The following is a 19,085-nucleotide window of genomic DNA, read 5'->3' on the forward strand; positions in this document are numbered from 1 at the left end:
AATTAGTTAATAGACCAATAACAAAGAGTTCCAACCCTCAGCCAATAACAGCTAGTTTTCAGTTTTCCCTCCACTCAGACCACTCCCAGACAATCCTAGCAAATTTCTTGCTTGAGAAATTCCTCTTTGCTAAGAAGCTATTTTTGTTTATTTTTGACCATTTTAATTGAAAATAATCACAGTAAGGAACTTAATTGTTACCCAGAAATGATTTGATATTGACATAAAAAAAACCTGCATTGGACCTTTAAACCCCCAAATGATAGTTTTGAAAGGTAGATTTATTTTCTACCAGAGTTGATACACATGACTACAACTCATATCAGATATGAACACTTTTTTTTTCTTCATGAAAGTTGCTTTTTAAGTGGAAAGTTCAATAGCTGTGAGAACTTCAGATTGTAAATAGGACACAAAAAAACACTAGAATGCTTTACTCTTGACAACGGTTATCACCTAATTCCATATGAAATCTTTCATGCCACCAAGGCAAGATCATGCACTCGCTCTTTTGCTTAATCAATTATTTCACCTGTTTACTATGCAATGTTGGGCTATTCGCTTTTCAAACAGACTTCGATTCAAAGGATTTCTATTGTTGTTATACAGTAATTACTTGTATCACTGTGTGAGAAAATAGTTATGATGTCTACATTGATTCTTATTCAGTTTTCCTGGTAAGGTAGGAGTATTGTATATTACCTATACAATTAGCAACATAACTTCGACCCAGTGACTATAGGACAGTAATTTGGCTTTATAGACAATCAGAAACTAATATTTCATTTTTTGCATACTGTACACAGACTAAAACCATGTCTGAATCCACTCTTGGGAACTTTTATTTGCTAATCGATGACTTCATTCATGTTACATTTGCTTTCTCTTCAGCTTGGATAGATTTAGCCGGAAGATTCCTTTAACATTTTCTGTTGTTTGAACTTTTGTTTGATTGCATTACACAGCCAATATTAAGCTTTGTCCTACATTGGTAGTGTTATATTGCGGGGCGTTACTTGAGCAGTATGGCTCCTGCATGTTGGACAATGTCACACGTGTTGCTATTGTGAAATGCTAATCCTTTTGTTTGTTGCACTGCAGAGAGAACATACTCCTTTCAAACATCTTGAAACGACATGCAGTAGTGTGGAAGCTGGTAAAGCCTCTTATTAAAGTAGCTATCCGGTGTTTCCAAATGTCTATGAAATATGATCTATAATTACTTACTGTTGCTAGGTTTCCATCTAATGGTGACAGATTTCCATGTGAATATTCTAAAAAAATTGCAAAAAAATAAAATCTGCATTTTTCCACCAGAGATGTTGCAGATTAAAGGCTATGCGCGTAAAAAATAGCTTTTGCGGTTAAATTCCCATGTACCGACAACAAAAAATACAAGTTAAATGGGTTTCCATCACATTCAACTCTTTATGGTTTTCTCACCCCAAAAAAAGGTCATTATGTTCCCAGTCCGGCATTGGCAGTGCGCTCCAGCCAACAGTGTGCACAGATACAGTACTGTTGGCTAGAGTGCACTTATAGCCTACATCAGGGATCATCATCTAGATTCAGCCGTGGACTGATTCTTTCTTTCCTTTTCTTGAGTGGATGGTCAGGTGGCCAGAACATAATTACAAATAATTTGTCAACTGCAAATTGACCTCAAACTATATAATATATAATAGCCCAAACTATATAATATTTAACTCAAACAGAATCATTTCAAACCTTGCTTACCTTTGTATACGATCACATACTGTATATCTCTCGATTTACAAATCTAAAATCACTTGGAGCTGATTTGCTGGTGTTTGTACAGTCTTTTTTGACCAACAATAACATTTAAAATATATATATACACATTTTCACAGAAAACTTGGGTCAAATTTGTCCCCCAGGCTGCCAGTTGGGGAACCCTAGCCTACACGATGACATTATTATTAAAAGAGTTTCCACTGACATTTCTCACATAATACATTTTACAGACACAAAAAAAGATCCCACCTTGTCTAGTGTATTTTGTTTTGTCGACATTTGGAAAGTTTACCGAAAACCTTTCAGTTTCCATCATGCCTGTCATTTAATATCTGACTTATACTTTACTCGCATAAAAAAAGTTTAGTTGGAAACCTGGTTAATATGAGTAAAATATCTTTCTTGAAAAAAAAAATGAATAAAAAAGTTAAAAAGCAGCTTTTCTGTGTTTGAATGGTGTGGGTGTACACCGGTCGATAAAAATATCCGTGACAAGTAAACAGCTGATTGGCCGGCTCAGCCAATGAGTCAGTGGACGGATTCGATTATACTGACCCGCCCGGGCACCTGGCAAAGGCACATTCTATCATCGGGCGAAAGAGGGGAGGGAAGAGCGTCCTTCTCAAACGGAAACGTAATTTGCGTCGCTCCGTCATTTTGTCAACAAGGCAGCATGGTGCATCGTCCAGAAACATACATATGTATTCCATAAAACAAATGTTAGAATTTGCTAATTTTCATTGGAAAGGCAGATAAAGCAACCCCTTTTGCATTTGAAAAAAAAGCAATCACTTTCGCATTTGAAAACACAAAGTCCTACTCATTACTCCACGTGCTCCTACGTCACACCTAGCTCATGCCTGAAGGCAGCCCAGTTTCAAAATGAATGCAATCAACTTTCACCCGGTGCAAAACATGCCTACATGGGCAAAATTAATCAAACCCCTCATTGAGACGCCTTGGCCAAAAACTTTGGCCACAAATACAAATATAGAATGAGTCAACAACATTATTTGGGTATGAGTTAACAATTATTTTAAGCCATCATAATGTAGGCCTACAACATGACCATGTACAGATGTAGGATCTTAATTTGATCACTCGTTTGCTGCTGAGAATATTCCTGAATTGTAAATTTACTGAAAACCCACACTAACACATATTAACAGAAATTGAATTTTCATGTAGCCTACTTTTGGCCAGCTAATAGCCTAACCACATATCAAGAAACATTGTGTTAAAATACTTTAGCTGCAGGATTATTTTTGCTATATAGGTCAAATTTAAGATCCTACATCTGTAAGGAGGTTGTATTTTAGTAACCTAAACCGGAGTGACATCCCTTCAGGGGGTAAATTAAGAATGATTCATGAGCAAGCGAGCTAATTTCTGTATATGATCTACTACTCAGGACCCTATCCAATCAAAAGCAAGGTAAAACAAATTGAAATTATCTTTTTTCTTCTTCATACAATAACTGTACCTTGGTTGTGAGGAACAAGAAAATAACATGGTTGTTAAGGAGAAAAATGTTTTTCTTTCATTAAGTATATTAGAGTGAGATGAGTTTGAAAACCAAACCGGTGTTAAACAAAAGCATAAGTAATTCGTAATTTCTGTGTTTTTACTGCTGCAATTTAAATTTGTTATTGCTTTTTAGAACCGTTAAAGTAATGCAAAATGGGTACGAAAATGTGTTGGTATGCATACAATCTGGTAACTCATGTCACCTCAAGTGAGGCTTTTATAGAGTTAACCCACTTGGGAGAGATTGTAAGGAGTCTACTTTGGCAAGGGTTGTAGTATTTTATATTTCATGAAGGAAAAATATACAAAGGCTGTTTACACAGGAAGACTAATTCAGATTTTATATTTTGACAAAACAGATGAGCTCTTTTGCCAATAATTGGGCAAAAGACCAGAATTGGGTAACCTGTGTAAACACAGTCATAGAGCTATGTTCATTTGCATTGCAAATCGTATACGATGAGTGGTTTTGCTTTAACTACACACAGCCAAACTAGAACTAGCTCCTATGGTCTGCACCTGACATCAATCCAATATATTTATCGGGGGGAGCACTGATTTGTTCTCTAATCCACACACAGGGCAGAAAACAAAGGCTGCATTTACACATGCCGCCAAATCTTTTCACCCTATAATTGGTCTCTTGACCAATCAAAACAGCTCTTTTGCCAATAATTGGGCATTGATCAGAATTGGGTTGCTTGTCTAAATGCAACCATAGAGCCATGTTCATTTGCATTGTAAATTGTATATGATGAGTGGTTTTGCTGTAACTACAGTGTCGATATGAGACATTTTTAGGTTAAACAATAGTTGGTCATTATACAGCAATTGATTGCATGAAATGAAAAATTAAATAAACAAGATTGATAATAAAGATGTTCACCAACCAAGTGTGGTGTTTTGCAAACTTATTTGATCTATCACCATGCTGGTAGGTAGCTAGAGAAGGCTTGGCCTACTATGTTAGATTTGACTAGGCGGTAAACAACTGACTTTTCGTAGCAGGTTGGGAGAATTTACGCATCGGGTTACGATAATTAGGTTAAGGTTAGGAAAGGTTAGCAAAAATGCTAAAATTCTCCCCCAACATGCAACGTCGGACGTCCCTTTGGCAGCGTTAACACAGTCAGATGAATTTGGATCTTCTTTCTTTTACCACTAATTGGTCTTTTGATCAATTAGATCAGATCTAATGCCAATAATTGGGCAAAAGATCAGAATTAGGCTGCCTGTGTAAATGCGGCCTTTGACAAACTGTATCCCATCTAGCCAATCGCATCAAAAGAAAATTGAGAACTGATCTGAATGGCTAAAATACCAATTAGTGGGGGGAAAAAATATCAGAATTGCAGCCTATGTTGGCCAGCTGGCCATGTTGGTTAGATAATTGATTACTGGTAGTTGCTTGTTTGTACCTCGTGCTCAGACAGAAAACTCCCAAAATATTGCTATCCGTGGTTAGCAGCGAGCAAAACGGCGGAGAAAGTGTGCGCGCCAAAGTGTTTTTTGTTTACAAATTCGCCATGGCCCAAAGTATTGAAGGTAAGTTACAAGTGAATGTAGTTTCTACAAACAGTTTTGGCTAGATAGTGAATTTACTCCTTCAGTTTCTCACACCCAAATTATATGCTCGCGTTGGCTAAACTGTCTTTAGTAAGCTGTTTAGCTGTGCACAATTATTTACTCAATATTTCAGTTTCAAACGAAATACTGTAGTCACACACTTATCCAACCGTTTCACTATGTTTTGCAAACTTGATGGTCTGCAGGTGACCGGCGCAGGTCGGGTCAGACTGGGAAAAGTCTATGCCAATGCCAGAGTCCCCATGACAACGATAATGTGGTCATGCACGACCCTGAATGCAGCGCCATACTGGAACTACATTCTTCAGAATCGTCTGAGGAATCTTCAGAAGAAGACATTGTGAAGGCAAAGCTTTGATTTAGTTATTGCCGGTGTTCTAGCAAACTCGCCTAGTTCCCTGCTCAGGAGAATGGCACAGGAGGCCGATGGTGGTGGAACTCTCATTCAAATTGCTTTGCCTTACGTACGTTTTTATAAGATGCTATACTTGTTAATAAACCCATTGCTTTCCCCTTGCTAGTGTTCTACAGAGCCGGAGGTTGTAGGCCCAGCCATGGAGCTGGAAAGGAGGATAGAGGAGATGAGGAGGCGAAATGAGGCTTTGCTGAAAAGGTTCAAAGTAAGTCTATCAGTAGCTAGTGCAGCGTCCTGACTGAAACTGATTTCATACCGAGGTAAACACTATGCTATTTTGAAACGGTTTAGGTAAGGAATTTGAAACTGAAGCCTTTCATCATATTCGGAAACATTTATCTTAATGTTCGATGGTGTATTTTCAGTAGAGGCTTTGTTACCTAAAAAGCAGAATGCAAACGGTCACTGAATTGGTTACCTTGACATTTTCCTCATGTCTTTGTCTGCATTGAGGCCTCTGCTATAGTCACCTCACCTAAGTCACATGACATGTCTCATTCTTCATAGGAAGTTGAGGAGGACAGGAGAAGGGCTGAGCGTAGGGGGGCAGCCCTGCTTCCCAAAAGCACCAAACTGGTCAAAACCAGTTCAGCTCATACCACTGATGTGTCGGACCAGTGGGAGAGCCTCACCATCACCGTAATGAACCAGGTGCCAACCCAGGTGCCAACCCAGGTGTTTCCTGTGCAGCCCGCTTGGGGGAGACATTGCACTTCTCACTTGCTAATTGACTGCAATGAAACATAAGAAAGCAGTATCCTGAGTCGTGAAATTAATTGGTTAATTGAAATGCATCAAATGGACTGAAAGATTCTTAAAGTTGACCTGGATTCATCCAGTTGATCGCACCCCGACCCCCGCTGATAAATAATACAGGATAACTTGTAGTTACAGTATCAACATTGCTGTTCCCATTATCTCTATTGATGGGGTGACATTGCAGGTGACATACAGTTTTCCCTCTGAAAAAATTAATAATGCTTTTTATTTATTAATTCAATGCACCATCTAATATCCCCTCTCCTATGTGTCATATGGAGAAGGACACCCGTTTGGTGGCAAGGCGGTCTAATGGAGGCAGAAGGCAGCCCAAATCACGGAGGTTGGAGGACCGCCTGGAAAAGAGATGTGGGGAGGAGAAACGCATTTTGGAGGAAAGGCAACTGATAATCTGCACTATAGACAACGGTGAGGTAAGTGCTTTTACCAACACGGGTCAGAACTGTCCACTATGACATGGACTCTGCTGTCATTGACAAGGGTTTAAGTGTTAAAAAGCGTGATTTTTTTTGGTGTTGCTCAAGAAACATACAGGCAAAATATTGACAAGGAAGGTCCATCCCCGCTCTCATGAGTAGGATATTACCCTTGAAAAAGAGGCTGACTTATGTGAGGTTACCCTTGAAAAAGAGGCTGACTTATGTGAGGTTAACATCAATGTTTGTCATTTTGAGTGTTGGTAAAGCTTAGCGGTTCTTCTAATGTGTCCCTGGAAATGTAGATGAACGCGACGTTGAACTTTGCTTTCAATGCAAAGTTCAAACTGAAGTGATTTTCACAACACCTATCTAATATATATGACAATACCAAATATATATATTAACGTCATATCCCTCTTGAACCCGAGTGCCATTGAGCTACATGGGTCGTGTCCCAATCCAATAGACCTAGCTTCCTTTACCCCGTGGGAAATGTTACGCAAGAAAAGGTTTACCCCCATTAACTGATATTTCAGACTCTCGACCATGTTCTACTCATGTTTCTATAACAGCTGTCTTTGATCCCCATGGAATGCTGAGAAACCACTCACAGGCAGAGCACAGTGCCCTGTAGGCTGCCAAGTGCAATGAAAGCAGCATGTCATCCACTAGGCCAAACTGCATGGCACGCTATCTCATGCTAACTGGTAGGAGCTAGGTGCTCTGCCATGTAGTCTACTCTATGGGAAGCTACTATAGGGCCTACAGCTATATCATAGGGCCAGCAGTTGTATACACTACTGTGGAACCTACTGTACATCGGTTGTATCCAGTGTGTAGTCCTGTTGAGAATTTGAACTTGAATATTGGTTTTATAGGCAGCTGGTGGTGCTCTTGGCACTTAAGATTGTATGGGGAATACTCTCCTCATCCACCGCTAATGTGATGTACCCACCTGGATGATGCCATGGCAGCCATTTTGTGGCAGAAAATTGTCCACCACACATCAGGATGGTGTTTATTAGGGCACAGTGTGGCAAATTGTTTTGCAATGGGAAAACTATTGGACAAGATCACAGTACGTCCCCGTTTTACTGTTTTTTTTGGAGCGTTTTCTGTCATTTGAGCATGGCCCAGACCAGGCCACACAGAACATAAATGTCCCATTTTTAGACACTTGAGTAACTGGCTGTGACAGTGGAATCTGGCTGGAATGGAAGCTCAGGGGTGGATGCCAATCTGACCTCTAATTATTCAACTGCAGCGGAGTTTCGATTTATTCCCCATGGGGATTGTTGTTGGACTAGTTCAATTAGATCCCTGTGAAGGCATGTCACCGCCATAATCTGTTGTGAAATGTGTTGTCGAAGGGTCGTCCTTGATTTACACAGTAGGCCTAGGTGTTTGATGGTGTACTCTGTTCACTTTCAATATGATGCAATATAGGAAGGATGAATGAATCATCCGGGTGGTGATGAATTAAGGTTGTCCTGTCTACATTTGACATTGGTACACTGTGTTGTTGTTCCTGGGCTGTGGTTCCAATCTTGTCCACTTGAGTGTGCTGTTGCACACTGAGCATGTTTCTCCACTACTTGTTTGAATTAGGCCAGGGCTATTCTACTGTATGTATTGACCCATGTATTAGTCATGTTAATTTACCCATGTAGCAGCTTTTTAGTGAAGTTTATTTTATTTATTGAATTCTACTTTTCACTTGTTAAAGTGCATGATCGGAAGCTATTAAATGTCACCAATTGGACCAACAACTAGTGCCTCTTGCATTCTGTTGGGCAGCTGTGGAGCGCTCTCCACAAAAATAAAAATAAAACATCAGAAAGCTGCTACGTCACATTTCTCCCCCACTGAGACTGAAGTCTCTCTCTCAGTTTCCGGAGAGATTACAATTAGGCCTGATTACACCCACCGGTCAAGACATGATGCAGAACTCACTGCTGGCCATAATCTGCCGACTGATACACACTTGTATAAATGTGCGTAGACCATACATGTTCCACTAGGCCTAGCAGTGTTCACTTTAATTTTATAGTGCATACCCTGTTACTATAATGGGCCTATATCATGCCAAGTTCAGAGTGGTGTTGATGGAAATCTTACAATGATTCTATGTATTGCATACTGTTGACTCCATAGGCTAAGTCTATTACTGTATGTGTTGTCTGAGTGTTGGGTCGTTCTGAATAAACCTCTCGGTTATAAAGCCCTGTACGTTGCTGGTGCCGTCTACCAACTTTTTATGTTTGGGCAAATCTTTGTGAGGGCCGAATCCTAACTTGAGATATATGTGTGTAATTCCAAACCCACGTGTAGGCTAAATCATGCATGGATATCAATGGAAGATGTCTCATGTTAGGCTTGAGGCCTATGATCACAGGTCGATTGGAGGGAGCGGCCAGGCTCTGATGGACAGCAAATCATCCTGTAGCGAAGGCAAAGTGTTTTCATTTGGTAGGTGCTGAGCTTTCTCATTGGTGTGTTGCTTTACATACTGAAATCAAGCAAATTCCCACACTGCACACCACATGTTGTAGCTACCCATAGGGGAAGGGGATACCTAGTCAATTGCGCAACTAATTGCATTCAACTGAAATGTGTCTTTTAACCCAACCTCTCTGAAGCGAAGAGGTGCGGGAGGCTGCCTTAATCAACATCCACGTCATCGGCTCCTGGGAAGCAGTTGTTATTGGGGCTATACTGCCTTTCTCAAGGGCAGAACGGCAGATTTTTTTCCACCTTGTCGGCTCGGGATTAAAAACCAGCGACCTTTCGGTTGCTGGCCCAACGCTCCTAACCGCTAGGTACCTGCTGCCTAGTCTTCCAGTCATTGCGCTAGTTAACATTGGCTCGTGAAACTACCTCGAACTTGCTGTCTTAATAAAACCGTTTTGTACCACCAACATTTAGTTTTTGGCGGGGGGGGATAGCAATCTCTGTTCATGTGTTATGATAAACTTGGGCAAGTACATTTGATTCCCCATGAAGTTAAATAAATCTTTGAGTTCTGTTTTGTCTGTATTCCTGCTTCATCATTCTGCCCCCACACCCAGCCTGCAAATGGAGATGAATTATGGGGTATGACCGGGCCACCCTAGTCTCCGGGGATGGTGAATAACGGACTCTCATGTGCACAAACACCTTCTCTGGTGTTTCTTGGGAACGAATGACACTACCCCTGTCGTGACAATCAATCGAAGGTGTGACACACAAATGGAAGCGCACGGCACCAAGTCTGCCTTTTTATTCTACAGGTTCTGCAACAGGGGTGTTGTCTGCCTCTACGGACACAGCAGGAGAAAGAGGGAAATTGAAAGCACTAGTTTCTGTGGGAGCCTGGTGAGGCCTGGGAGTGAGTGGTAATCCGCTGACTGTCCCTAGGGCTGGGCAATATCGTATATACTGGTATGGATTCACATACTGGTATAACTATTTGGTAAATAAAGTGAAGTCCAACAAATTGGACTAATTCACTGTCAGTTTTGTTCTCGTCTGGTTGAGTATAAAACCGAGTGGGGAACCCAGTAAAGCCACTTAATTGGTCCATGCCCTACACGTAAAACATACTTAAGAACTTCACAAACATGAAATACCGCCATACCATCAAATGTTGTGATATGATTTTTCTGGCCATATCGCCCAGCCTCAAGTGTCCCTCACGCTGTCCCCCAGCACTAATGGAAAATACCCATCCCCCACCCAAATCTCAGGAGATGGGCAGCACATCATGCAACAACCTCTCAGCATTTCTCATCTATCTCTCCATGATTTTATCTCGATACATTCCAGATTTCTCCCTAGCCCTCTCAATGGCTTTCTTTTCTCGCTGTGAAGTCCTCCTTAAACTAAAATATGACAACTTTTTAGCTGTTACAAAAGAGGGAAGTGAAAGGGATTTGCTATCCGAACATCAGGGCTGCAGCGTTCACCCAGGGGGAAAAGAACTGAATGTTGTAGCTAGAGCCAAACCGACTCCTCTGGCCACATGTCAAAGGCTTGTCTGCTCTACGTTATGTTTCTATCTGAACGCCCTACTGAAGACTAACCAGCTGTGTTCCCTGCCTGTGTCACATCCCCTCCACCCCTCTTTCCTTAGGGATAAGAGGGGGGAATATCTACTCTTTCCCAGCCACCGACTCTTATCTCCCAGGCACTGATCCCTAGACCAGTGGTTTATAAACCTGTCGTCTGGGACCCTGAGACGTTTCACTACTTTTTTTTGTCTCCCTTAACTAGGTCACTTGTCCTTTCAAGGGCTTGATTACAGTAGTTGTCAAGTTGAATCATGTGTGCTAGCTGTGGCATAGTTAAAATACGTTGAACGGCTCGGGATACCCAAGGAGAGGTTTGAATACCCCTGTCCTAGACCAGTGCTTACAGTCCCAGTTAATCGTCTGTGACTTGTGTTCATTAAGGCTCGCAAAAGATAACATTTTTAAAATGCTTTACAACATAAAACAAAAATAGGCATTCCTTATTGGGCAAGCCCTGGTAGTCCCTCCCGTTTTCAGTCAGTTTTCTTCCATTTGATGTCCAATGAACACAACCCAGGATGTGTGGGATTTTATGGTTGGTATCAGAAGATATATTTGTCCTTGTTACCAAATTACTAACCCCTCAAATATAATTTTTCACATGCCTGGTAAACCGGTGTAGACTAATAGTGAAATGCTTACTGACAGACCCTTCCAACAATGTTGAGAAATAATAGAAAAATAACACAAGGAACACACAAACAGTACAAGGAACAAGTTATCAATACACAATGATAACTTGGTTATATACACAGGGTACTAGCCCACACGACGCCTCGATAGCGCAGTCGACGCCGAGTGTCAGGACTTTGGTCCGGGAATAATTATTATGCCTCTGACTCATTGTGAAGTAAAGTCCATGTCCAAATGGAGGTTAATAAAAAAATAGCATTTTACATGTAGTAATATCATTTAGTTAAGGCACGCAGGAGATTAATTGGCCTGAAGGCCAATTTTTAGGCCATAACTATCTGGCTGTGTGCATTTTTATGGACGAGGATGCATTTCAAACGATTTTTAGGAAACGCAAACATCGTATTAGATTACAAATAATTGTATTAATTCATCATAGTCAGCCATATCACTAAGAACCTTCCTTTTAATTTTGAGAGACTGCAATGTGCGAGCTCTTTTTTTCCTCAGTGCATAACTCTGCAGGTAGAAGAGCGGAGACGTATGTGAGAACTCAGACAAGGTTTTAATAAACAGCTAATGGTGATCTATACTAAATAATAAATCAATTACATTCTAAATCAATGCTAAATGTTGCCTAGTGTCTTATTTTTTTTTTATGTCGGTTAGGGTAAGGGACCTGTGACTGTTGTAGGAATACTGTTCAGGTTGAGGATACTCTAGGCTTTCTGGATATTCTCAGCTCTTACTCCGGCAGTGTCCTGGGGCGGCAGGGTAGCCTAGTGGTTAGAGTGTTGGACTAGTAACCGGAAGGTTGTAAGTTCAAACCCCCGAGCTGACAAGGTACAAATCTGTCATTCTGCCCCTGAACAAGGCAATTAACCCACTGTTCCTAGACCAGTTAACCCACTGTTCCTAGACCAGTTAACCCACTGTTCCTAGACCAGTTAACCCACTGTTCCTCGGCCATCATTGAAAATAAGTTGTTCTTAACTGACTTGCCTGGTTAAAGGTAAAATTAAAAAACAGAGGAACTTGTTGGTTACATGACTTGATTGACTTCAAGGTTTCCAAAAGCTTTTGGGTAAATGTGTTGGGTTCTCAGAAGCACACCGATACCAAAGATATAGAAAGATTGAATATGATCTCCAGCCATGGTGCTATTGTCTCATCATGGACTTCTTGAATGAAGTTTCCTGTGGAAGTCACATTACTGTCTACGTAAGAAAACAAAACGCACCACTCATTTCTATTTGATTAATCTGGCATAGGCTGTTGAATTGAAGCAGGCCAGCCAGTTGACAATGTTTGACTCACGTGGATGGTGTTTTGGAAAAAGATATTTCATGTCAGAGCTGTGGAAGCATTTTCCATCACTGGCAGAGGAAAGGAGCTGATCGTTAGGTACTTTTCTTAGATCTGTAGAATGTCTCTTCATAGCCACAGTCCAATGACACAAGTCATTAGTGACAAGGCTGTGGAGGGTTACTATCGCTTACATCATGCTTCCCTCTTTGAAAAACAGTCTCTTTGTGAATATTTAAATCCAGGAGCTGTTAGTCTTTCTCACCGCGTTGAACATGTCATGGTCTGCATAACCCTCAATGAAGATCCAAAGATCTGTGGGAAAATGATATTGGTCTGTCATTTCCTTTTAAGACTTTTAGCATTTTAGTTTTATTTGTCTGTGACTCATTGTGCCTGAGGGCCGATGCTGTATTCTGCCTATCGGCACAAAAGTTAACGTCAAATGCATTTTGAAGGTAGATTCAGGTTACAAATTGGAAAGGGGGGGGTTGTGTGTGTGTGTATACAGTGGGGCAAAAAGGTATTTAGTCGGCCACCAATTGTGCAAGTTCTCCCACTTAAAGATGAGAGGCCTGTAATTTTCATCATAGGTACACTTCAACTATGACACAAAATGAGGGAAAATCCAGAAAATCACATTGTAGGATTTTTAATGAATTTATTGTACTTCTTGGGAAAAGAGCAATTTTTCAAGCAAGAATTTTGCTTGGACTGTCAGTTGGCCTACCTGGTTAAATAAAGGTAAAATAAATGCTTCCCACAGTTCTCAATTTGGCTGGATGTCCTTTTGGGTGGTGGACCATCCTTGATACACACTGGAAACTGAGTGTGGAAAAAATCCAGCAGCATTGCAGTCCTTGACACAAACCGGTGCTCCTGCCACCTACTAACAGACCCTGTTCAAAAGGCACTGCACACCTACACAGTCCATGCCTCGGCGTTTTCACGCTCAACAGTTTCCTTTGTGTCTCAAGAATGGACATCCAGCCAACTTAACACAACTGTGGGAAGCATTAGAGTCAACATGGACCAGCGTCCCTGTGGAATGATTTTGACACATTGTACACTCCATGCCTCAATGAATTGAGGCTGTTCAGAGGGCAAAAGGGGGTGCAACTAAATATTAGTGTTCATAATGTCTTGTATAGTTTTCATTTACTGTGTACATGTGCAGATGTTTGAGCAACATCAGCAAAACTACAAACTGGTGTTGTACTACTCCCAACTGATCAGCAACGACAGTGGTGTACACACAGCTAACATGAATAATATGCATATCAATCTCTTCTGGCTCCAAGTGGAGGAGGGATTGACTTCACGTCTTGTATTTGTGAGCGGTATTGACTTGTTGAATGCACCGAGCCGACGCTTTTGGAACTACTGATACACAGCTCGGACACCCATGCATGCATACCCCACGACATGCCACAAGAGGTCTCTTCAGTGCCCAAGTCCAGAACAGACTATGGGAGGTGCACAGTACTACATAGAGCCATGACGACATGGAACTCTATTCCACATCAAGTAACTCATGCCAACAGTAAAATGTAAATATACAAAAGTACACCTTATGGAACAGTGGGACTGTGAAGCAACACTCATGCATTCAAACGCACCATACACAAATGTAGACATGTATTTTGTGTTAATGATATGTGGTAGTAGAGGCCTGAGGGCACACTTAATATGTTGTGATATCTGTGAATGTATTGTAATGTTTATTTAACATGTATAACTCCCTTAATTTTGCTGGACCCCAGGAAGAGTAGCTGCTGACTTGGATCCATAGTAAATACAAACTCCCAGGAGCTGTTCTCTACTGTGAGCAAGCTTCTCCAACCTACCTCAGCCTCCTCAGAACGGTGCCATCAATACCTGTGCTTCTTCCAAATGTTAATATTGGAAACAACAACATCCTGTCCTCACCAGCCCCTGTAGGGGATCTACCCAGTTCCTCTGATCCCTGAGTCAAGGATCTCCTCCACAGTTACTGCAGCTGATGTAACAAGCTTGGTTAGGACAATGAAGGCTTACCACTTGCTCACTAGACCCTATCCCTGCTTACCTGCTCTGGTGCCTTCACAGAAATCAACCAGTCCCTCACCACTGTATGTGTCCCACCTCAGCTCAAACACGCCACAGTCACACCAGTAGTTAAACTGTCCAGTGAAATCATTTTCTGCCCTTACCCCAAACAGTAGTTGACTTGTCCTTTTACTTATAGTTGTGGCCAAAGCATACAGTGCATTCGGAAAGTATTCAGACCCCTTTTTCCACATTGTTACGTTACAGCCTTATTCTAAAATGAATTAAGTAAATAAAAATCCTCAGCAATCTACACACACACCCCATAATGACAGTGAAAACAGGTTTTTATAAATTATATTTTAAACACAGTTGCACCCATTTAAAAACAAAATACTTTTTTAATGCTTTAAATTTGCTTGGAACATGACATCATCCTCTTGGCTTACACAGGCCCGTAGGTGATTTGTCCAGAAGCTTTCATTTTTATTTTTTTCCCCCACTTAAATTCTCAGGTGGAGATAAGGAGCCTAGGGGAGACATGGGCTCAGTAGGGCACAATGCACACATGTGATCTAGCACGCCAATCAATCCACAGCTGGTGCTTTAGTTGTATAGGCTTTGTCCTTTTTGCTATCTTGCCAGTCACAACTTTTCAAATTGTTGTTTGTAACAGTTGGTCTACTGGCTGTTTTTAGAAGCAGTTAGCCACGATAGCTAATATTAGCATGCTAGCTAACTTAGCTAGCTCGCTAGCCAACAAGAAAGCAAGTCAAAGTAGATTCTTCACTCTTTCCATTGCCTTCAATTTTAAATCTTGTGGATTTGTAGCTAAAAGTTAAATGTCAAGAGGAAACCTAGTTAGCTGTTGTTGACTGATATATATATATATAAAAGTCAGGTCCATAATTGTTGGCACTCTTGACAAAGATGAGCTAAAAATATAAAAAAATACTGTATAATGCAAATGCTGAGATGTATTCTCAAAGTATACTTTAGACCAATACAATTGCTCAGATTTTGTTGAACAGAAAATATGGGGGTGGGTCAAAATGATTAGCACCCCTGTTTTCAATACTCTAGCACCATCCCCTTGTGAGGATAATGACAGCCTTTTTCTAAAATGTTTTGAGATTACAAAACAAACACGTTGGAGGGGGGGTGTCTTAGCTCATTCCTCCACACAGACCCTTTCTAGGTCCTTTATCCTTTCTAGCCTAGTGGTTAGAGCATTGGACTAGTAACCGAAAGGTTGCAAGGTACAAATCTGTCCCGAGCTGACAAGGTACAAATCTGTCGTTCTGCTCCTGAACAGGCAGTTAACCCACTGTTCCTCGGCCGTCATTGAAAATATGAATTTGCTCTTAACTGACTTGCCTAGTTAAATAAAGGTTTAAAAATAAATTTAAAAAATAAAACCGCAGGTTTTTAATGGAATTCAAGTCCGCAGACTTAGACAGCCATTGCAAAATGTTGTTTTTTGTCCATCTTTTAACCATTTCTTTGTATATTTTGGTGTTTTGCTGGTAGAGCCAGTTGTGGCCAAGTATCAGCTTCCTGGCAGAGGCAACCAGGGTTTTGGCTAAACTGGTACTTGGTAAAGTTGACCTTAACAAGGACCATTGGAAGCAAAATAGCAGCGTAACATCAGAGTTCTTCAATTGGCTCCTATTTCTAAGTAATCTATATCTCCCAGGATGCAGGAGACTACTGCACTGACCACAGTGGCAGCACATCGGACGTAGAGAGGCGAGAGTACCTACGCTGGAAGAGACGCAACCGCTCGATTGTGGAGCTGCTCGACCAACACCAGGACAATCTGGCAGTACACCTACAGAGCAGCAAGGAGCAGATGGAACTGCTCGACCAGGACGACCTGGCAGTACACCTCCAGAGCAGCAAGGAGCAGATGGAACTGCTCGATCAGGACGACCTGGCAGTACACCTACAGAGCAGCAGAGAGCAAATGGAACTGCTCGACCAGGACAACCTGGCAGTACACCTACAGAGCAGCAGGGAGCAGATGGAACTGCTCGACCAGGACGACCTGGCAGTACACCTCCAGAGCAGCAGGGAGCAGCGTAAGAAGGCCCGTTAGCTGGACAATGACACAATTATAATTTTTTGTTCAGTCAACCACTGTTTGTATTTGTGCATGTTTACTGGTGTATTGCACTTTTTTTCTTGATATTTTCACTGTGAATGTTACATTTTTCTGTACTTTATAAATGAGCAACCACAAGCTTTGCTCTTCTCTTTCCTCACACTTTCTCTGACAGAGAAAGTAGAGGGAGAATGAAGTTAACACTCAATGTACTTGACTTCTCTAAGTTCTTATTCTAGCATGATGCCCAGAGGAGAGATGTACCACCATGGTCCTTGATTAAAAGTTGTCTTTACTCTGGGTTTTATATCCAAACCGTAACTTCGTTTGTACACTGATATGGTTCTGTTTATGTGTAATGAATGGTTCCCTGAATTCCCCTGTTCTAAATGTTATTTTTGTCTGCGTAGCTGATGTGCAATTTGATACAGGGAGGAGTCTTCCTGAATGTGTCCCAATATAAATGTTTTTTTTTTGTTCTGTTTGCTTCCGTTTTGGTTCTTAAATGGTTTACAAAAAGAATACTCACCTGGAGAACAACTACTGAAGTTTACCGACTGTCATGTTAGGTGCAATATATGCCATTGACCCATTTTTGATAGACACCTCTTAAGGTAAAGTTTCATTGGTATAGTGGAAGCAATTTAGTGGTCCTCGTTACGACAGAGAGAGTGGCTGTTCCGATGTCGTTTGACCAGATCAACGGGGCCTAGATACGTTTGACACAAATCCCAAGTCATGGTATCTATATTAGCATTTTTCACACATCCCCAGGGAAACCTCCAAAGCATGGATTTCTGTTTTACCTTGTCCATAGACTGCTTACAGGGTAAGGAAACAAAGTTATTTGGGAGAACTATACCATTAATGGATCTGGGTGGATAGGTACTGTATTTAGTTGATTTGTTTATATGCCATCTCTGTTTAATGTTTCTCAATTAAAATTATTTGAACACCAAACTACATTGACCCTCGTAGCGAGAGGGGGATTTTTTTTTGCGTTGTCAGTTTGTCCTCTTGGCCAACTGTCTCTGCCAGCTCCGCACCAACAAATTTCAGATATGGAAATGTAGTATATTGCAACCTGATAAGTACACTCAATTGGGACGGGTACCTACGTGCAGAATACAGTTTAGAGTAGCCTAGGCTATTCACAACTTTCCCAAGTCACAGCATGCATGTAGTTATTAAACCAACAGATTATGATGTGGGAGGAAGCAAATTAATTCCCAGAAGAGCTTGTTCTCAGATAATGCAGTGTGGAGGGTTTGGCGGGGGAGTATTTTTTTTTTTTACTATGGGATTGGAATGCCTCGCCATATTTGGGAGTAGTAAAGATGACAAAACCTTGTGTTAAATCTTCAACCAAAATCCTGTTGAAAAAGGAGTCTACAACATGACTGACTAAAGTGTTGGTATGTTTTATATCAAGGTCAAATGTCTCTTTAAATCACAATTCCATTTGTCTTATGACAGGTCATTGTCTGGCTTTTAATAACTTCATGTTATACTTCATGAGGTGTGAAGTCACTTAACATGGAGAGACTTTGTCTGTTGGAAATAGAATAAGCCTGCCTCTGAATTGTTTTGGCCAATGTTGACCTTGGGGCTTCATTGAATTGTTTACCCCCAGGCTTAGAATAGGCCCAAACATCTTAACAAATATACATCAAACAACTCTACTTGGTGTCTCTGGGTTAGTCTTCGTGACATAAGTGTGAGTGTAAATTGTTCACGTGTGTAGAAATTGGCATCAATCACTGAACCGGGCTCTGTGTTGTCCTGGTCTCACATGGTATGTAGTACACATTGAAAGCATGGATCCTTTTTGAGTGGTTCAGTGTTCCCTAGTGGCATGCAGGGACAGCCCTTGAGACCTTGGCTGGTGGTGGTGGATGTCCTCTAGCTGTGTGCTTGTGTGGGGCTTTGTGTATTTTGGGATTTCGTTTTCACTTCGACACCTGCAGAGATTAGGGCCCTGAAGGGGACAAATGCCTCTGCTGCTAACACTGTCCACTCTCAATATTATCAGGCTTACTTAAAACCCACCCAATGATTCAAAAGTGATTGCAACGACCTAGGTGTCCTGATCCTCTTTGCCTCAGTCGACCTACTCTGAATCCATGTATGTATTGGCATCTTTTCACTTGCTGTGCAGACGAAACCATTGCTAGTGGAACACGATGCTCTTAGGGACTCATGAGGTTGTTCTGGTTGCTTCTCTCCTAGTTGTGTACTGTTTGCTGAATCTACGCTAACAGCATGTCTATAAACATGGTATCGCTATTGGATTAGGATTAAATGGGTGAACAGGGGCAAGTGTTACTGAGTGGACCGTCCTGGCTAAGTAAATGTAGTAAGAAGTGGTAGTTGCATCACTTGGGGTCCACTCCAAGGAGATACTAGGAGTTGAAAGAGACTGGGCGCCATGGCAATTTTAATTTAGTGTCTTTGACTGGTCAGTCCTTGAGTAAACATTCCTA

At 41.3% G+C, this 19,085-nt stretch overlaps 1 protein-coding gene across 8 annotated transcripts; it reads left to right on the forward strand.

Moving 5' to 3' along the window:
* Positions 1–127: 127 nt before the first annotated feature.
* On the forward strand, positions 128–17,577 carry LOC123990531 (coiled-coil domain-containing protein 9-like). Of its 8 annotated transcripts, none has more exons than XM_046291111.1 (6): positions 128–3,189; positions 5,055–5,215; positions 5,391–5,489; positions 5,792–5,959; positions 6,325–6,477; positions 16,195–17,577. In XM_046291111.1, exons 2-6 carry the CDS (start codon positions 5,132–5,134, stop codon positions 16,594–16,596), a joined length of 906 nt encoding a protein of 301 aa, XP_046147067.1. In that variant the 5' UTR covers positions 128–3,189; positions 5,055–5,131; the 3' UTR covers positions 16,597–17,577. The 8 variants fall into 8 exon arrangements, with proteins under 8 accessions (XP_046147067.1, XP_046147068.1, XP_046147061.1 ...); XM_046291105.1 differs by lacking the exon at positions 128–3,189 and adding an exon at positions 4,568–4,827; XM_046291109.1 differs by lacking the exon at positions 128–3,189 and adding an exon at positions 4,569–4,827 and having other exon boundaries at positions 5,792–5,935.
* The last annotated feature ends 1,508 nt before the right edge of the window (positions 17,578–19,085 follow it).

The sequence above is a fragment of the Oncorhynchus gorbuscha genome, linkage group LG12, assembly GCF_021184085.1.
Source record: "Oncorhynchus gorbuscha isolate QuinsamMale2020 ecotype Even-year linkage group LG12, OgorEven_v1.0, whole genome shotgun sequence".
Taxonomy (NCBI): domain Eukaryota; kingdom Metazoa; phylum Chordata; class Actinopteri; order Salmoniformes; family Salmonidae; genus Oncorhynchus; species Oncorhynchus gorbuscha.